The 15,227-nt window shown below is 55.6% G+C and overlaps 2 protein-coding genes across 3 annotated transcripts in view; both read left to right on the top strand.

The window, feature by feature from the left end:
• The window catches only part of EDA (ectodysplasin A), a 65,474-nt gene extending 62,815 nt beyond the window's left edge, over nucleotides 1-2,659 (top strand). For both annotated transcript variants that reach the window (XM_032702388.1, XM_032702387.1), the window contains exon 8: nucleotides 1,404-2,659. In XM_032702388.1, the coding sequence (XP_032558279.1) occupies nucleotides 1,404-1,655 (252 nt within the window). In that variant the 3' untranslated portion in view covers nucleotides 1,656-2,659. The remainder of the gene's footprint in view (nucleotides 1-1,403) is intronic.
• Nucleotides 2,660-6,375: 3,716 nt separating this feature from the next.
• LOC116793849 (transforming growth factor beta activator LRRC32-like) lies at nucleotides 6,376-9,281 on the top strand. Its single transcript, XM_032702016.1, has 2 exons — nucleotides 6,376-6,680; nucleotides 7,264-9,281. The coding sequence occupies exons 1-2, from the start codon at nucleotides 6,456-6,458 to the stop codon at nucleotides 9,244-9,246; spliced, it is 2,208 nt and encodes a 735-aa protein (XP_032557907.1). The 5' UTR covers nucleotides 6,376-6,455; the 3' UTR covers nucleotides 9,247-9,281.
• The last annotated feature ends 5,946 nt before the right edge of the window (nucleotides 9,282-15,227 follow it).

Raw genomic sequence — 15,227 nt, 5'->3', positions numbered from 1 at the left:
GATGCACCAGCAGTGGGATGGCTCCATTGATGCTTTGGTTTGTGCCAACAATGGATGTCCCCACCTGCTTCTGCAGAAAGGGCTAAAGAAAGAGAGAAACCACTGTGTTCTGATAGAGTGTGCAGCTAATAAGGCATCATTTCCTCTCCCCATTCAAATCCAAAGCAGGAGAAGGATTGTCATTTAACACACTGTTCTCAGTGCCCCACAAGAGAGCCGGGTGGAGTGTGAGCCGTGGGCTCTCCCCTGCCAGGGCACTCAGGTGTCCACCCACCCATGGGCTGAAAAACTGATTCTGGGGCAGATTTTAGCAAGCCAGGAGGGTTTCTGTGTGACAACTACAACTGAGCAAATTCCACCTTCCTCCATGTTTCTAATATCACTCCTGTTCAGTTGGCAGCTCCATTGGGATGTTACCAAGTCGGATAAAGTGGGCTGTGGATGTCAGATGCTCTTCCATGGAACTAGTGATGTGTCTGATTTGGATGGGGACAGGAAAAATAACTCCACACGGGCCAAAGTATAATTGTTTTGCAAGTGCCTGATGCTAATTGCTGCCACGGTGTTTGGCCTCTGAAGCCTTGTCATTTGTGGTCCATCAAGGAAAAAAGGGATCCAGTCTTGTGAAGTTCCCAAGGTCACAGGGTGTAGACTAGGAAGAATTAGCAGATTCCTCCAAAGTGGCTGGATTTCCTCTCTCAGGAAGGAGCAGCTCCCTGGGACTGACTTCTCCTTGGGCAGGTCTTCCTCATGCAGTTCTTTGGAATCAGTGTGGGAGAGGGTTAAGTAGGGAACAGTCGAGTCACAGGGACGTGGGTACTAGACCTGGAAGTTAAATCAGTAGGAACACTGTAGGGTGATTTCCTTCCAAGCTGTGGAGGTTGGGAGAGCGCTTTCCCTGGAATAGCTTGTGCCTCTGGAAGCACCTCGAGTCCAGTTACCCAGGAGGCAGCTCCCACTACACCTTAGGGCAGCTCTGCTGTCACCACTAAAGGAGGCTCATGGGACCGGGAAGCAGGACTGGCCAGGTAAGTGCAAGAGGCCTTCAGTCAAATGTGTCTGTCTGTTTGTGGGATGAGAAGCTGTTCGTAGCACACAGGGTGCTCTGCACAGCTCTGCACTGGGGCCTGTGCAGCTCATCTTCCCTGTAATAAGCAGGATTTGTAGCTCAGCCTTAGACACGTGGATTAATGGATTCTTGCATGCTTAGTCTGAAGCGGAATACAAGAGTTTCCTGGTTGGCTTGGGGTTCTTTTGCCTCACACAAGCCAACCTCCCGTGAGCACAGGTGTGCTGGAGCCAAGGAGGGGCTCGTTAGCCAGGGAACACCGAGAGGAATGTGGACTTGCTCCCCGTGCACCAGTCCCCTCCCTAACACCTTTCTTCTCCCTGCTTCACATCAGGTATACTACATAAACTTCACAGATTTTGCCAGCTATGAGGTGGTGGTGGATGAAAAGCCCTTTCTGCAATGCACTCGGAGTATTGAGACCGGCAAGACCAACTTCAATACCTGCTACACGGCCGGGGTCTGCCTCCTCAAGGCCAGGCAGAAGATCGCTGTGAAAATGGTCCATGCTGACATCTCCATCAACATGAGCAAGCACACAACTTTCTTTGGGGCCATACGCCTGGGAGATGCACCAGCATCCTAGAGGAACTTGGCATGGCCAAGGATACTCACAGAACTGCACAGTGCTGCTGTTCATAAGCGTATCAGTATTTCAGGGGGTTCTGTAATCCGGCCGTAAAGAAAACTGATCCAGAGCTATTTATTCCTATATGTGAATGCAGGAAGCACAATTGTCCTCTGTGACTTGCGTGGAGACTTGGATCAAAAAAAAAAAAAAAAAAAAAGCTGGTTGCAAAAGCATTGTGAGGAAGAAAGGCTGTTGTGTCTGCCTTGTCTCAGTATTTCAAGTATTACTGCACTGATACTCTGCTCTGTGATCTTCACACGAGGCTTGTCGGGAGAGCTGTGGGTCTCTGCTTTTATGTTGCACTAGCAAGAGCATCCCAGGCGGTAGCGGGAGCAGACAGACTCCCGTCCCAATTGTCCCAGCCAGGCACTCCTGCTTCTGCACGCTAACCAGAGCAAGGAAGGGGGCTGCTGCTTTCCTGCCTTCCCAGTGGGAACTGGAACGGCCGCGGGTGCGGAGGGAGGTGGGCGAGGCAGGGTCGTGGTGTTTACATTCATCCTCAGGAGCGCGGGCGAGGAAGGCGAGGAAGTGCCTCTTCCCAGAGCTTGGAAGCAAAAGCAGGAAGTGCGAGAGGAAGAGGAATCCTTACTAGAGCAGGCTTAGCAGATAGGAAACTGCCTCCACATTCCAGAAACCACCAAATCCCAAAGAAAACGCCAGTTCCCGGGTCCAGGCCTCTGCTCCTTTCAGTTCCTGCCCTTACCCCAGAGGTAACTTTGCCCCGCCGGGGGCTGCCTTAAAGTACTGCTGCTGTTACAGCACGTTCTGTTTGGTTGGGGGTATTTTGTTTTGGGGGAGGTTTTTTTTTTGGTTTTTGTTTTGTCCTTTTTAATTAATATTTTGCAAACCAGAACACATTTCTACAGGCTTCACCGAGCCGCGTAGAGCAGACACAAGTACTTGTGAGAACACTCGGAGGAAGTTTGTCATGTTTAAGAATAAAATATTCAAACAGGAAATTTATATTTTTTTTTATGTTTTAATAGCAACTGTCCTGCTTTTAGATGTAGTTTTTAGCCTTCTTCCCCCCACCCCTTTCTTCTTGGCACCCTTCTACCTTAAATAAGTGGTGATGGAGTCTCTAGCAAAGAAAAAAAATAATTGTATTTTAAAATCTGGTCCAACATGAAGTCACCACTTTTTCTTTTCTCTGAGCCCTGCTGAGTCTAGTCATAACTCGATTTCTGGTGACTAATAGAAGAGCTGGGACACTATTGTTTCTTTTGGCTTCTTGAGCAACTCTCTCCCGTTACCTCCCCTCAGCTGGGGAGACCTAAAGCCATAAGATGTGCTGGAGCTGAGGAGAGGCCGAAGCGCAAATTGCTCTGTTGTGTCAGCCCTTGGCTCGCGCTCCTCTGGGTTGGGGTTTTGTTTCCCTGCATTTCTTTTCAGAGCCTGTTTTTGCTTTCAAGAGGAGAGTGAAGTGGCAGCCTGTTGTAGCAAATGAGACAAGTCCCAAACTGGCTTCTTCAGCCTGGAGAAGGGAAGGTTTTGGGGAGACCTCGGAGGCCCCTCCAGTGCCTAAAGGGGCTCCGAGAGAGTTGGAGAGGGACTCTGGACAAGGGGTGGAGTGACAGGACAAGGGGGAATGGCTTCTCACTGCCAGAGGGCAGGGTGAGATGGGATATTGGGAAGGAATTGTTGGCTGTGAGGGTGGGGAGGCCCTGGCACAGGTCGCCCAGAGAAGCTGTGGCTGCCCCATCCCTGGAAGTGTCCAAGGCCAGGCTGGACGGGGCTTGGAGCAACCTGGGCTAGTGGAAGGTGTCCCTGCCCATGGCAGGGGGTGGAATGAGTTGATCTTTAAGGTCCCTCCCAACTCAGCCATCCCGTGATTCCCTGATCTCAGTGATGGCTCCACCTCCATGCAGAGGTGGCTCAGCCCTGGTCACCTGCAGGGACGTGTCCGGGACGTGTCCCAGCACTGCTGTGGCCACGGGAGTGTCCACTCTGCCTGAAGCATTCCCGGCTCCATCGCTTTTCCGTAGTGAGTGATCTCCCTTGCCAAGTGTTGCAGTTATTGGGAGATAAATATTCCTCGGGGGCTCCCGGCGTTGGCCACGGCCTCGCTATTCACAGGGGCCCTGCAGTTTGTAAAACAACTGCGTGACAAATGGGCTGCTCTTGCTTTTTAGTGGGTTGTCCTCCCTTCAGCCTCAACATGTTGGACTGGCAAGAGCCTTGAGGGCTCTTCTCTGGGCTTTGTGGTTTATTTCCTTTAAAATGGATTAAGAAGGACATGTTCCTCTGACAAGAATGAAGGGGGACAACTGTGTGTAGTGAGAACATTAAGCAAATCGTTAACAGAATTGCTTTAGAACAGGCCTGAGCAGCAAGGCTGGGGGCAGGCATAAATAACAGGGGCTTTGGGAGAGCTGTGGATGGAGTTTGCATTCTTTGTCCCCCACTGGCAGGATCTGGGATGTGCTCCATGGCTGCTGGCAGGGGGAGGCAGAGGGAGAATCCCTTCTCTCCATAAAAGCCCCGCGCCTCTGTCCCCTCTCTGGTGTGTGCCTGGGATGCAGGAGGAGAGCAGGAGGGAGTGGTTCCTGCATGGAATGTGTTAACAGGCTTTTTCTCATGCTCACTACATCGAAGTGTGAGCTCAGTGTAGCCGAGTTGGAGAGCAGAGAACTACTGACTGCAGGTGGCCTTGGCAAGTAAAGCTCCTTCCTGCTCTTGGTGTTCCCGGAGAGATGTCGTTCGCTGGCCACACCAGGAGTTTCCATGGAAGGTCTGTACAGCCACAGCAGAGTGTTGGCCATGCTCGTGTGATGGGACGGGAAAGGTGAAGCATCTCCATCTTTTGGGGATGTGAGAGGCACCGTCCCCTCGTTGGGCTCAGAGCTGCTCAGGATTCACCTTCCTGCTCTCAGCATCAGGGGAATGCACGGAAAGAAGCCCGGATCCGATGGATTTGGATAACCAGGTACCTTCCTGCCTCCAAAATGCCCAGGCTGGGAGCATCTGTCACCCACGGCTGTGACATGGGCTGGAGGATTTATCCTCTCTTCCTCCACACCTGTGTCCTGCTGCTCAATCCTCACATCCTTTGGAGACCTGTCCTGTGAAAGCCTTAGGGGGAACAGACCCCTCTGGAGCCCTGGGAGCCAGCATGGAGGGCAGGAAGGACAAGAAGCATAGGATACCCTGGGGTTTCAGGAGCAAGTCTCTCCCTGTTTGTTCTGTGAGGTTCACTCTGCCTTTATCACAATCCCAGAAAAGCCCCTCAGTGTTTGCTGGTGCCTCAGCCAGCTCTTGTCCACACCCAGTGCTCCTGCAAAGGGAGTTCACAGCCCTGGGATGCGAGTGCCCAGGGATTCTCCACAGAATCAGGGACTTTTCAGCTGGTGCCATGGGCCGTGCAGACCCATGTCCAGCAATTGGGGGTGCAGGAGGAGCACCTGGGGTTCCCCGGGCAGTTCTGGGGCCGGGTGCACCAAGGCTGGAGCAGTGGCCAGTTCCTCTTTTGGGGCTCCACATTCACTGCTGGTGGGAGATGAGGGCCGAGGGTTCATCCAGAGGTCGGTGTTTCCCTGGCAGGGTCTCACATCTGCACAGATGTGCTGTGTGCTCACAGCTGCCTCAGCCCAGGACACCAGCCCTGGCCTTGGGGGGCTGTCACCCTGTCCTGCCTGCTGGGGACCTTGGTCCTGCTCGAGGCTCAACCACATCCTGACATGACAAAGCTCCTCGGAGGGTGAGGGGCAGCCACAGCAGAAGCCAGGCTGCTGCTTCTTCCAGATGTGTACACTTAGTTACGTAAACATATTATCTGTGTTTATTTATTTATGTGGCTTATGTCTACATAATAGTTTTTTTCCTGCCAGACACCTCTAGGACTAGAGCACGAGCTCCACAGCTGAAACTCCACATCCCTGGGTAACCCCTCGACAGCCTGGAGCTGCTCCTTCAGATGGAATTGACCACACTGGGCCAAAAACCCCAAAAGTGTGCATTTTGGAGAACACCCTGTGAAGCACAAGGAGTACATCCCCGGGGAGTGTATCAGCACTAGGTGGCACAGGGACACAGACATGCCACCATAAAAAAGTCCCTGTGTGTGGGGTGCAGCTCTGGGTGCCCAGATCCCACCTGGAGCTGCCACAAGGACAGTTCCCGTCTGGTTCCTGCCCTGGGTGAGGAGGGGACCCGGCAGCCGTCCTGGTGGGGACATGAGGAGCACTGGCAGCACAGCAGACTCTGGGGAGGAAGAGGAGGACGAGGGGGATGCCAGCTCTGCACATCCCGCTGGGAAGCTGAACCCCAGGGAGCCGTTGTCTCCCGAGGAGGGCAGGTGCTGCAGGAGAGTCCCCCGGGCTGGGCTGTGGCGGCTGGGGAGGGGAATTTCTCGGTGTGACGGGCTCACCTGCGGCCCGGGGCTGCCGGGAATCCCACGGTGATGCCCGATGGCCACAGTCTAGAGCTCAGTCCCTGGCTCAGGATGGCCACGGAGCCCTCGCTGGCTGCTCCCGGTGCCCTCGGCACCAGCTGCCCGACAGGAGCTGGCACAGGGCACAGCCTGTCCCTGGCACAGGGAAGCTGCTCGGGGGAACTCCCCCAAACCCTCTCGGCTCTCCCAAGTGCCATTTCTGCCTCCTGGCGTTTGATGTCACACTCGGTCACCCCGATCACCTGAGCACCCTCCTCCCATCCCGCCGTTTCTCTTTCCCTTCCCTGCAGTGCTTTCTGCACTGTTTTTCCCCCTCTTCAGGCTTATGTCTTTCTTTTCCCACTTCCGTAGCTACGAACACCCACATGCCTTATCTCCTTCCCCCATCCCATCCTGAAGCCTATTTATACAGAGCCTGGCTCCTGCCCAGCTTGCCAGAGAGCGCCGGAGGAGCGGGACGGGGCTGGCAGCGCCCGCAGCCCAACATGCTCTTGGCTGAAAGGGGATGTTTGCTGCTCTGGCTGCTCCCATCCATCCTCAGAGCCCGGTCTAGCATGGATTCGAGGCCCAGGTCCACGCCCTGCCAGCAGGTAAGGCTGTTTTCCCAGGAGCACCTGGGCTTGTATGGCTCCAGCAGCATCGCTGGGGCCGTGAGCATCCCTCTGGGTCTCTTCCCCATGGCTCTCACCTCCCTCCATCTCTTTAACCTTCCCAGCCTCTCCTCTTTTCCTATCTGTGAACCAGTCTCCTGTGAGGTGATCCCAGCATCCAGCTGTTACCACGTCCCTGCTGTGCCCAAGATGCTCAAAGGCGGGATGGAGCACAGGGATTCCAACAGCTGCCATGGATGTTAGAAAGGCATTTGGGAGCCTGGATGGGGAACAGCTGGTTTCTGCCCTGCCCCTCCCTCCTCCCCCCCCCCGACAGAAATCAGCTGCTCCCCATCCAGGCTTCCAATTCCAGAGGAAACCAGCTTGGAGTGAGAGGGAAGGTGGAGCCCACCACAGCACTTTTCCTCTGCCCAAACAGGGATGCTCTGGACCAATTGGGCATGGGAAGAGGGAACAGTCTCATTTCCACTTGCTCATTCCCATCTTGGACAGCAGCTGGCTTGGTTGGAGCTGTGGTTTGTAGCCCCCCCCTCGTGCTCACAACTCTCCTGTCTTTCCACAGAACCCCACAAAGGTGTCTTGCAGAGGAGTCGGCCTGCAGAAGTTTCCCAAGGAGCTTGGCCAAGGAATTAAGCACCTTGAACTCTCCAACAACTTCATCCGAAACCTGTCAGACAGCTACATTCCAGGATTTGGGCAGCTGGAGTACCTGGATATGTGCTTCAACCAGCTGGAAGCCGTGTCAGCCACCACCCTGGCTCAGCTGCCCCGGCTGCGCTCGCTCCTCCTGGGATCAAACCACCTGGACCGGAATTTCTTGGCTAATGGAGAAGCCTTCCGTCTGCTCAGGAATATAGAGGTCCTGGACCTGTCAGGGAATAACCTGGAGAGCCACATGGCAGGCTGGTACATCAGCAACCTCACCAGCCTCAGGGTACTGGATCTCTCCAGGAACAAGATGACCAAGCTGCTGGCAGGGACCTTCCGGAGCACTCCAGGGCTGCGAGAGCTCGATCTCAGCAACAACTACGTCATGGAAATCCAGGAGGGAGCTTTTGAGCCTCTGCAAGAGCTGGAGGTGGTAAACTTGGCTTTGAACTCCATCCAGTGTATCTCTGGCTTCAGCCTCACACAGCTGCGAGTTTTAAACCTCAGCCACAACGCCCTGGAGCTCTTCACCTCCGAGGAGGGAGTGGAGCCCTACCTGCTCCAAGTGCTCGACTTGAGCCATAACAGACTCCTCTATTTCCCAGAGCTCCCCAAAGTCAATGATCTCACACACTTAAACCTCTCCAACAACCTTATTGCTTCCCTGCTCCCAGGCTCACACTGGCTGGAGGACTTTGTGCTGCCCTACAAGGAGATGGGGTGGTTCAACAGGACCGTGCGTCCCGCGGCCACTCTGACACACGTGGCTGACTTGGACCTCAGCAATAACCGCCTGGAGCTGTTCCCATTTACCTTCTTCCACAGCCTGGGCTCCCTGCACAGCCTCAGCCTGGCTATGAACTGTCTCCAGGAGGTGGTCAGGGAGTCTCTCACCAATGGCACAGAGCCTGCTGACCCCTCTCCTGCTCCAGCAGAGCGCACTGAGCTCTCCGTGCGCTCCCTGGACCTCCACAGCAATGCCCTCCGAGTGCTGCCACGCTGGTTCTTCGATTCTCTGCCTCAGCTGGAAACCATGGACCTGGGCTCCAACCACCTCCAGCCTTGCGAGGGCAAGGGAAGTGACCAGGGAGGGGATTTGGGAGGGAGGTCTCACATTCCAGCCCCTGGAGACACCTGCACCCCCTTCTACAATGTGCCTCACTTGAAGCACCTCAGCCTTCGTGAGAACAACATCACCAGGCTGCACCCCCATGCCTTCAACAGGACCCCGCTGCTCTCCCTGGACCTGTCGGGGAACAGGGACTTGTCTGTGCCCACGGGAGCCCTGGCGGGGCTGGAGCTCTCCCTGCAGGAACTCTCTCTGAGGGGCAACCAGATGGACGAGAGCCGGGCAGCACTGCCCTGCCTGGGCACGCTCCGAGTCCTGGACCTCGCCGGGAACCGTCTGAGCGTTTTGCCTGCAGGTCTGTCCTGCTCCCCACTGGAAAGCCTGGACGTTCGGAATAACAGCCTGAAGACATTGGGAAAACTCGTGAGCTGGTCCCACAGGCTGAGGGAGGTGTCCCTGGCCGGGAACCCCTTCAGCTGCTGCTCTCTGGGCTGGCTGGACTCGCTGCGCGTGGCCGGCGTGGCCGTGCGGGACCTGGGCGATGCCCGGTGCACCTTCCAGGACCATGGCCGGAACATCTCAGCCGAGATCACCAGCTCTCCCCGGTGGCTCTGTCCCCAGCCCAAGGGCACTGGCTCGCTGGCTCTGCTCGTGGTCCTGGTGGGCCTCTCCCTCCTCAGTGCTGGGGCTTTCTGCCTCCCGAGGAGAGGCCAGAAGGCTCCGGGCTGTGCGGGACTCCAGAGCAACAGGGTGGGGGTCTCCCTGCCCCATCCCAAAGGAGAGGGGCCAGCCCAGGAGAGGCCACCAGACATGGTCACCAAAGTGTAGCCTAGAACTGTAGCAATCAGTCAGAACTCTAATTATTATTAATAATATTAATATTAATTATATTATTGTGGTCTCCTCACTGGTTCCTGTGGGATCCCTTTAAATCAATCACACTCTGCTGTGGGATGGAAATTGTCTCCATTGGGGCCACCTGGGTGTTTCCCAGCTTTCCCAGAAGTCCCTGTCTGCCTTTTAAGAAGGTTTAATAGCTCTGCTAAAAACCTGCTGTTGCTCATGAAACATTCTTCAGTCTGGTGAGGGACAGGAAATGGGAATGGTGCTTGGTGGTGGCCCTGAGGGTGGGTTGCAGTGCTGGGGTGGGGAGGGGGTTTCTGTGGGACCCTGCTCATCCTTCTACTTCCTTTCCCTGCCAAGCTTTCATCTGAATGGTGCTGTGGAGCTGGCAGGGCTTACAGTGCTCCCAGGCACTGCTGTGGGTGTCTCCTCACCCACTGGGATTGTGGGAATGAGAGAAGTGGGAGTCTGTGCTGTCACCGGCCCTTCAGGTGGGTGCAGGACATCCCACCCTCGGCGCCTGGACCCCCGAGGTGATGGTGGCAGAGACACCTGGTCCTATCCTGGGTCTCTTCTTTGCTTCTCCCCAGAAGTGTCCCCTGTCCTGGGGTGGCACCTGGGCTCCCTGGGGCAGGGTCCTACCTTCCTATATGCCCAGGAAGCCCATGGCAGCAGGTGGGTGAGCTCAGTGTGTCCCTCACATCGTGCCAGCCTCCTTCCCCAGCCCAGCACTCGGTGACGTTACAGGGACACTTTGGGGCCACCTGCCCATAGCCCAGAATGCTGCTGTTGCCTTCGATGGGTGTTTCTGGTGTATTTTTTGTGCCCTCTGTTCCTCACTTAACCCCTCCCAGGCTGTGCTTCCCTCACATGTCACCAGGAAACATCCTGCCCTTTGTGCTGCTGCTAAGCTCTCAGAGGGCTGGAGCCTTGGTGCCACCCAGAGCCGGGTGACCGAGGGGACAGTGGGGAGCAGCAGGGACACCACGTGCCACGGGGTGCTCAGGGACACCCTGCACTGCCGGGCACTCGGTGCCAGGCACTGCCCTGAGCTCCTGAGTGCTCCCGGGCCGTGTTTATCCAGCGCTGCTGACGCAGGATGTGTCCTGTCCCCGGGAGCAGCAGCAGCTGGGGGAGGATGATGGCCTGTTGGGGGGTGGTGGCACTTGGGGACAGCGGCTGCTGGTGCCTGGAGTTTCCTCCAGGAATTAAAGCATCTGCTAAAAAACATCCTGAAAACAGGACGTTAAAAAGGTAAAACCAGGTACTGGTTTTAACCCGCAGGGAAGGCTCCTAAAGGCACAAAACGGCTCAATGATCTCAAAGGACTTTTCCAACCTTAAGGATTCTGTAAAGCTCAGAGAAAGGGGGAGAAGAGGGATGGTGGCCTGGCAGTGGGACAGGGAGGCTGCCTGAGCCTGGGGAGGGGAAGTTAAGCTTAAAACAGATAAGAAAGCCTGAAGAACTTCCAAGGCCAAGGAAGGGCTGTGAAGGTATGAAAAATGACCCAGGGAAATGGTGTGCTGGGTTATTATATTTATTGATGTCCGTCTGCCTTCCTAATTCGCAGAAAAACAGGATTCCAGGTTGTGTCTCATGGATTTGACAAGAACTGAATCCACGTCAGTGCCAAGGGCAATGTCCCCTTCTCCCAGTCACAGGAAAAGCTTGGCCAGGAGCAGGGCACAGGGTGAGCACCCAGGGCCTGTGCTGGCACAGGGGACAACGAGATGGGACCGAACCACATTCACAGCAGGAACCAGCACAAGGCCAAGAGAAACCCAGGGTATGTCCTGTGCCTGCACTGCCCCTCATCTGGAGCTTCCCAGGCTTTAGGGGAAATGGTTTCCCTATCCCAGGCGTGTCTTGGCATCTCAAGCTTTTTCTTCATCCAAAAGGAGGATAAAAGATCTGCGGAATATTGAAATTCGAACAAATAAAGTGAGGATGCCAAAAATGTTGCGTTTGAGTCAGGCTGGGAGGCAGCAGGAGTGTAAATTTTGGTCTGACAAAAAAAAAGCAGCGGTGGGTGAAATGTTGTGACCATTGACAAATTTTCTAAAGAACTCGTTGAGAAATCCAGCAAAACTCATTCTTTCCAGTGGAAAGCCTTCACATTTCTCTGGATCTGCATTTTCATAGAATAATAGATTTTTATCAAAAATTTCCAACAAGCTGTTCCTCTAACCCGGGAGGAAATTATCTTCCCTGCAACTCAATTATAGCATCTTTTTAGTTCCTTTTTCCTTTTTTTTTCCCCTCTTTTTTCTCTTTCTCTCTATGGGGATGAACCAGAGCTTCACCTACTTCCAGAGCTGAGGAATATCCTGGGAGCTGATGGCAGATCTCACCCCTCAAGCCACCACAGCCCAGCTGAGTGGGGAGAATGCTCCTCACCCTCTGCATTAAGCAGAGCTGAAATAAACCTGAATCTCACCAATGCTGATGAGATAATGAAGATCACGTGCTTTAGGCTGTTGTTTCACCCAGCTGAAGGTATGTCCCCCTCCAGAAACACTGCTGAAGGTACCATTTCTTTTATTTTTTCCTGCTACTGCTGCAACGCCCATTCCCAAATAGGATTCATCTCATCAATCTCTGTCCTCGTGCTCCCCGTGCTGGGCTGCCTTGGATGTGCTCCTAGGGAATGTGGTGCTTATTCTACAGCTTTGGGATGGGACAGGAGGCTGGTGGCACCTCCAGGACACCAGCCCATGCATCCCTCCCATGCCTAGGGCTGTGCTGCCGCTGCTTCCCGTTATCCCTCTCTGCCACAGCGGCTCTGACTCAACACAACTCCCCTGGCAGCCGTTCCCAACTGCCCTGGCAGCCATTCCCAGCCTGGAGGGTGGGGTCGGGCGTGTTGTTCATGACACTTTCCTCCTCTCTGGGGGGGCTCTGGCCAGGCTGGGACCTCCCGATGGGGAGCGTGTCCCCCCATGCCCCCCTGCCTTGCACAGCCCTGTGGCATCACTTCCCCGGGCTGGGGGGGATGCAGATATTGCCACATGTTGTGCAGCTGGATCCTGGATCCCCCAGCCCAGCTGTGCCTGCAGAGCCTGCCCTGGGCTGCTGCTCCAGGACACTGCCCCAGCAGCTCTGTCACAGCAGCACAAGGAGAGTCACCGGGTGTGATTCTCCTTCCAGCAGGTGCAGCCCCTCGGTCCCTGCTCCCAGTTTGGGGGCACTGGATGGCTGTGAGGACAGGTCACGCTGGGAGGTGACTCTGGAGGGGATAAACTGGCAGGAGTGAGTCCCTGCCACCCCCAGCCTGTTCTCAGCACCCGCCCTGTGATCCTGACTCCAGCACTGCCACGGAAAGAGGAAGGAGATGGTTTTGCTGAAGGACAGCAGAGCTCCACAGCAGGGTGGGCACTGGCACCCAGGGTGACCCTCACTGTCCCCAGCCTCAGGAGGGGACAGGAGGCTCACGGTGCCCACCAGCAGCTGGAATCTCATCCCCAACCCCTGGGACGTGGCAGGAGCTGGCCGGGGAGCAGGACCTGCCTCTCTCCAGGACTCAGTGCCACATGACTGCGGTGCCACTGCGTCACTGCCACAGCCCCGGGCAGAAGGATGTGGCTCCTCGTGTGGTCAGGCGGTAGGTGAGCGTGGGGTGGGGAGCACTGAGGTCACCAGGGGCCTGAGGGGACACTGATGGCAGGGGAACCCCTTGGAGGTCCAGTCCCAAGGTGCCCCTCCTGAGCCTGGGAGCCACAAGCCCTTGGGAGCAGGGATGGGGAGTGGGGAGGGGTCCCCATGTGCTCACACGGGTCACAAACCATTCAGGGGCGTTTGCTTTGGCCCCTGCCCAAGTGCCAGTGGTGAGGGACACAAATCTTTGGCCATCCCGGACAACTGGCTGATGTTCCTCCACTAATTAGCCCCATCCCAGGAGCCAGCTCTGTGTGCAGGCAAGCCCTGACCCAGCACTAGGTGTGCTCCTTCCCTCCCTGGCAGTGCCCCCCCAGCTGTGTCCCCAGGATGGCCAACACTAGGCAGGTGGAGGATGACATTTCCCAATGTTTCTCCCTGCTCTGCACCACTGAGGGAGCCCCAGCTGGGGGACGAGGAAGGGAAGCATTTCCTGGGCTGGGAATCCCCTCCTGCCTCCCTCCTTCCCCAGAGCCTGCCCTGGAAGGGGAAGGAAGGGGTATTTTTAGCACTTGCCCTACGCTTGTTTCAAGGTCTGAGCTAAGAAGAGGAATTGACGTTCGAAGAAAGGTTGGTTTGGCTTTAAAAGGAAGGGTTTAGTTTTTTCCTTCTACTCAGTCCTTGCAAAACTTTTCTGTGAAGAGGGATTGGTAAAAGTACCTCTTGTAGGAGGCAGCCCTGGGGAGGGCATTGGTGTCACAGTTCCCTGTGCTGGCACTGCTTCCAGTGCCCTTGCCTTCCATATTCCAAAGGGAGGGATGGGGTGGGACTAATCCCCCCCATCCCAATGCTGATCATGGCTCCCATCACCTGCAAAGTGAGTCCCTCCTGCCAGCCCATCCTCCCGTGGTTCCTCTCTGCATTCCTGCTCTCCAGCAGTTTTTCCTGACCACTGCTCCCAGCTTCTGAACCCCCTGGGGCCCCACGTGCCTTCCCAGCTGCCATCAAGCACCAGTATTGTCCTGGCAACCCATTGGAGATGCTCCAGGTCCCGGAACAAGACACCACCCACACCTTGAGGAGGAGTTTAACTGAACGGCACAAGGTCAGTGGGGGGGAAAAGCACCTTGCTGACCCCAGGAGCCGGTGGGAGCAGGTTCTTCAGGGACCGAGGGCAGGTGGTGGCCCTTAAGAGCCAAACCAGTGGCCAGAAGGTGGCAATATCCCCCCTCTGTTCTGGCCCTGACAGCAAAAGGTCCCTCCTTGTGCAGGGGATGGGGCTGGTTTGGTTGGGAATCTCTTAGAATCATGGAGTGGTTTGGGTTGGAAGGGCCATTAAAGCCCATCTCCTAGACATTCCCAAAACACAGCATTGCCTGTGCTTGGCAATTCCTGCCTCACATGTGCTGGATGAACCTCTGCCTTCCCTCTGCCCACTGAGCACGTGATGCCCGAAAAACCACCCAGGCACCTCCCAACAGTGACAAGAGCAGCTTTTCCTGGTCAGAAAATTCCTGATCCCTCCAGAAACTGCTCAGATTTCCCCTCAGTGTTCCCCTCGGGGCCTGGGGCTGTAAAGGGAACTTGGGGGGATCTGATTTCATAACACCAAAATCCTCAGGGCTGGAGCGAGAGGGGCACAGAGTGGTCACTGTGTCTGTGTGTCATGGGAAGAGAAGGATCTGCAAAAGCCATGACTGGGAAGGTGAGGTGCGACAGGAATTCCAGGGACTTCCAGAGCACCTGAGGACCAGCAGAGGAACTGATCCAAGAAAGGTGGAAGCCGTGGGAGGCCAGTCTGACCTTGGGCTCTCATCAAAGACTAGGAATAATTCCGTGGGGAAGAACCCAACCTCACCCCAGACCCTGAGGGGTCTGGCAGCACCATGCCCTGGTCACACAGCACTTGGTCCCACAGCGGGTGCAGCTCCCTGGGGCTCCTCTACCTCCTCCTTGAGGTCCTGTGATGAGTGTGAGCAAAACTCACCGTGTCAGGGGGTTCACAGGGGTGGTTTCTCATTGCAGAGCCCTTGGAGAAGTGGATCAGATTCATCTCTGCCACCTGGGATCGGAGCCAGTTCGTGACCTTACACAGCAGCACCAGCCCTCAGGTAACACTGGAGTAAAACAAAGAGCAGCTCTCTCAAGCAGCAGGGATGGTGGAGGGGACTTTGGGCTGAGGAGGGAGCAGCTGAGTTGGCCTGAAAATCCAAAAACTCACAGAAAACCAAGAAAATTGCCTCCTGCCCCACAGTGCTGTTGGGTTTCAGCCCTAAGGGGTGCAGTGACTGTCCCAGAGCTCAGGATCCATGTGAGCAGCAGGTAAAAGCACCTTCCAGTGAGAGGGGAAGTTGCCCAGCCAGGGAGAAAGT

The sequence above is a fragment of the Chiroxiphia lanceolata genome, chromosome 14 (genome assembly GCF_009829145.1).
Source record: "Chiroxiphia lanceolata isolate bChiLan1 chromosome 14, bChiLan1.pri, whole genome shotgun sequence".
In the NCBI taxonomy this organism is placed as follows: domain Eukaryota; kingdom Metazoa; phylum Chordata; class Aves; order Passeriformes; family Pipridae; genus Chiroxiphia; species Chiroxiphia lanceolata.
The sequence above is the reverse complement of the archived record's forward strand: the minus strand, read 5'-3'. Positions and strand labels throughout refer to the sequence as shown.

Coding starts and splice junctions, on each gene's coding strand:
- LOC116793849 (XM_032702016.1), top strand. CDS start 6,456: ATGCCTTATCTCCTTCCCCCATCCCATCCTGAAGCCTATTTATACAGA. Junction 6,681..7,263: donor GGTCCACGCCCTGCCAGCAG/GTAAGGCTGTTT, acceptor GTCTTTCCACAG/AACCCCACAAAGGTGTCTTG.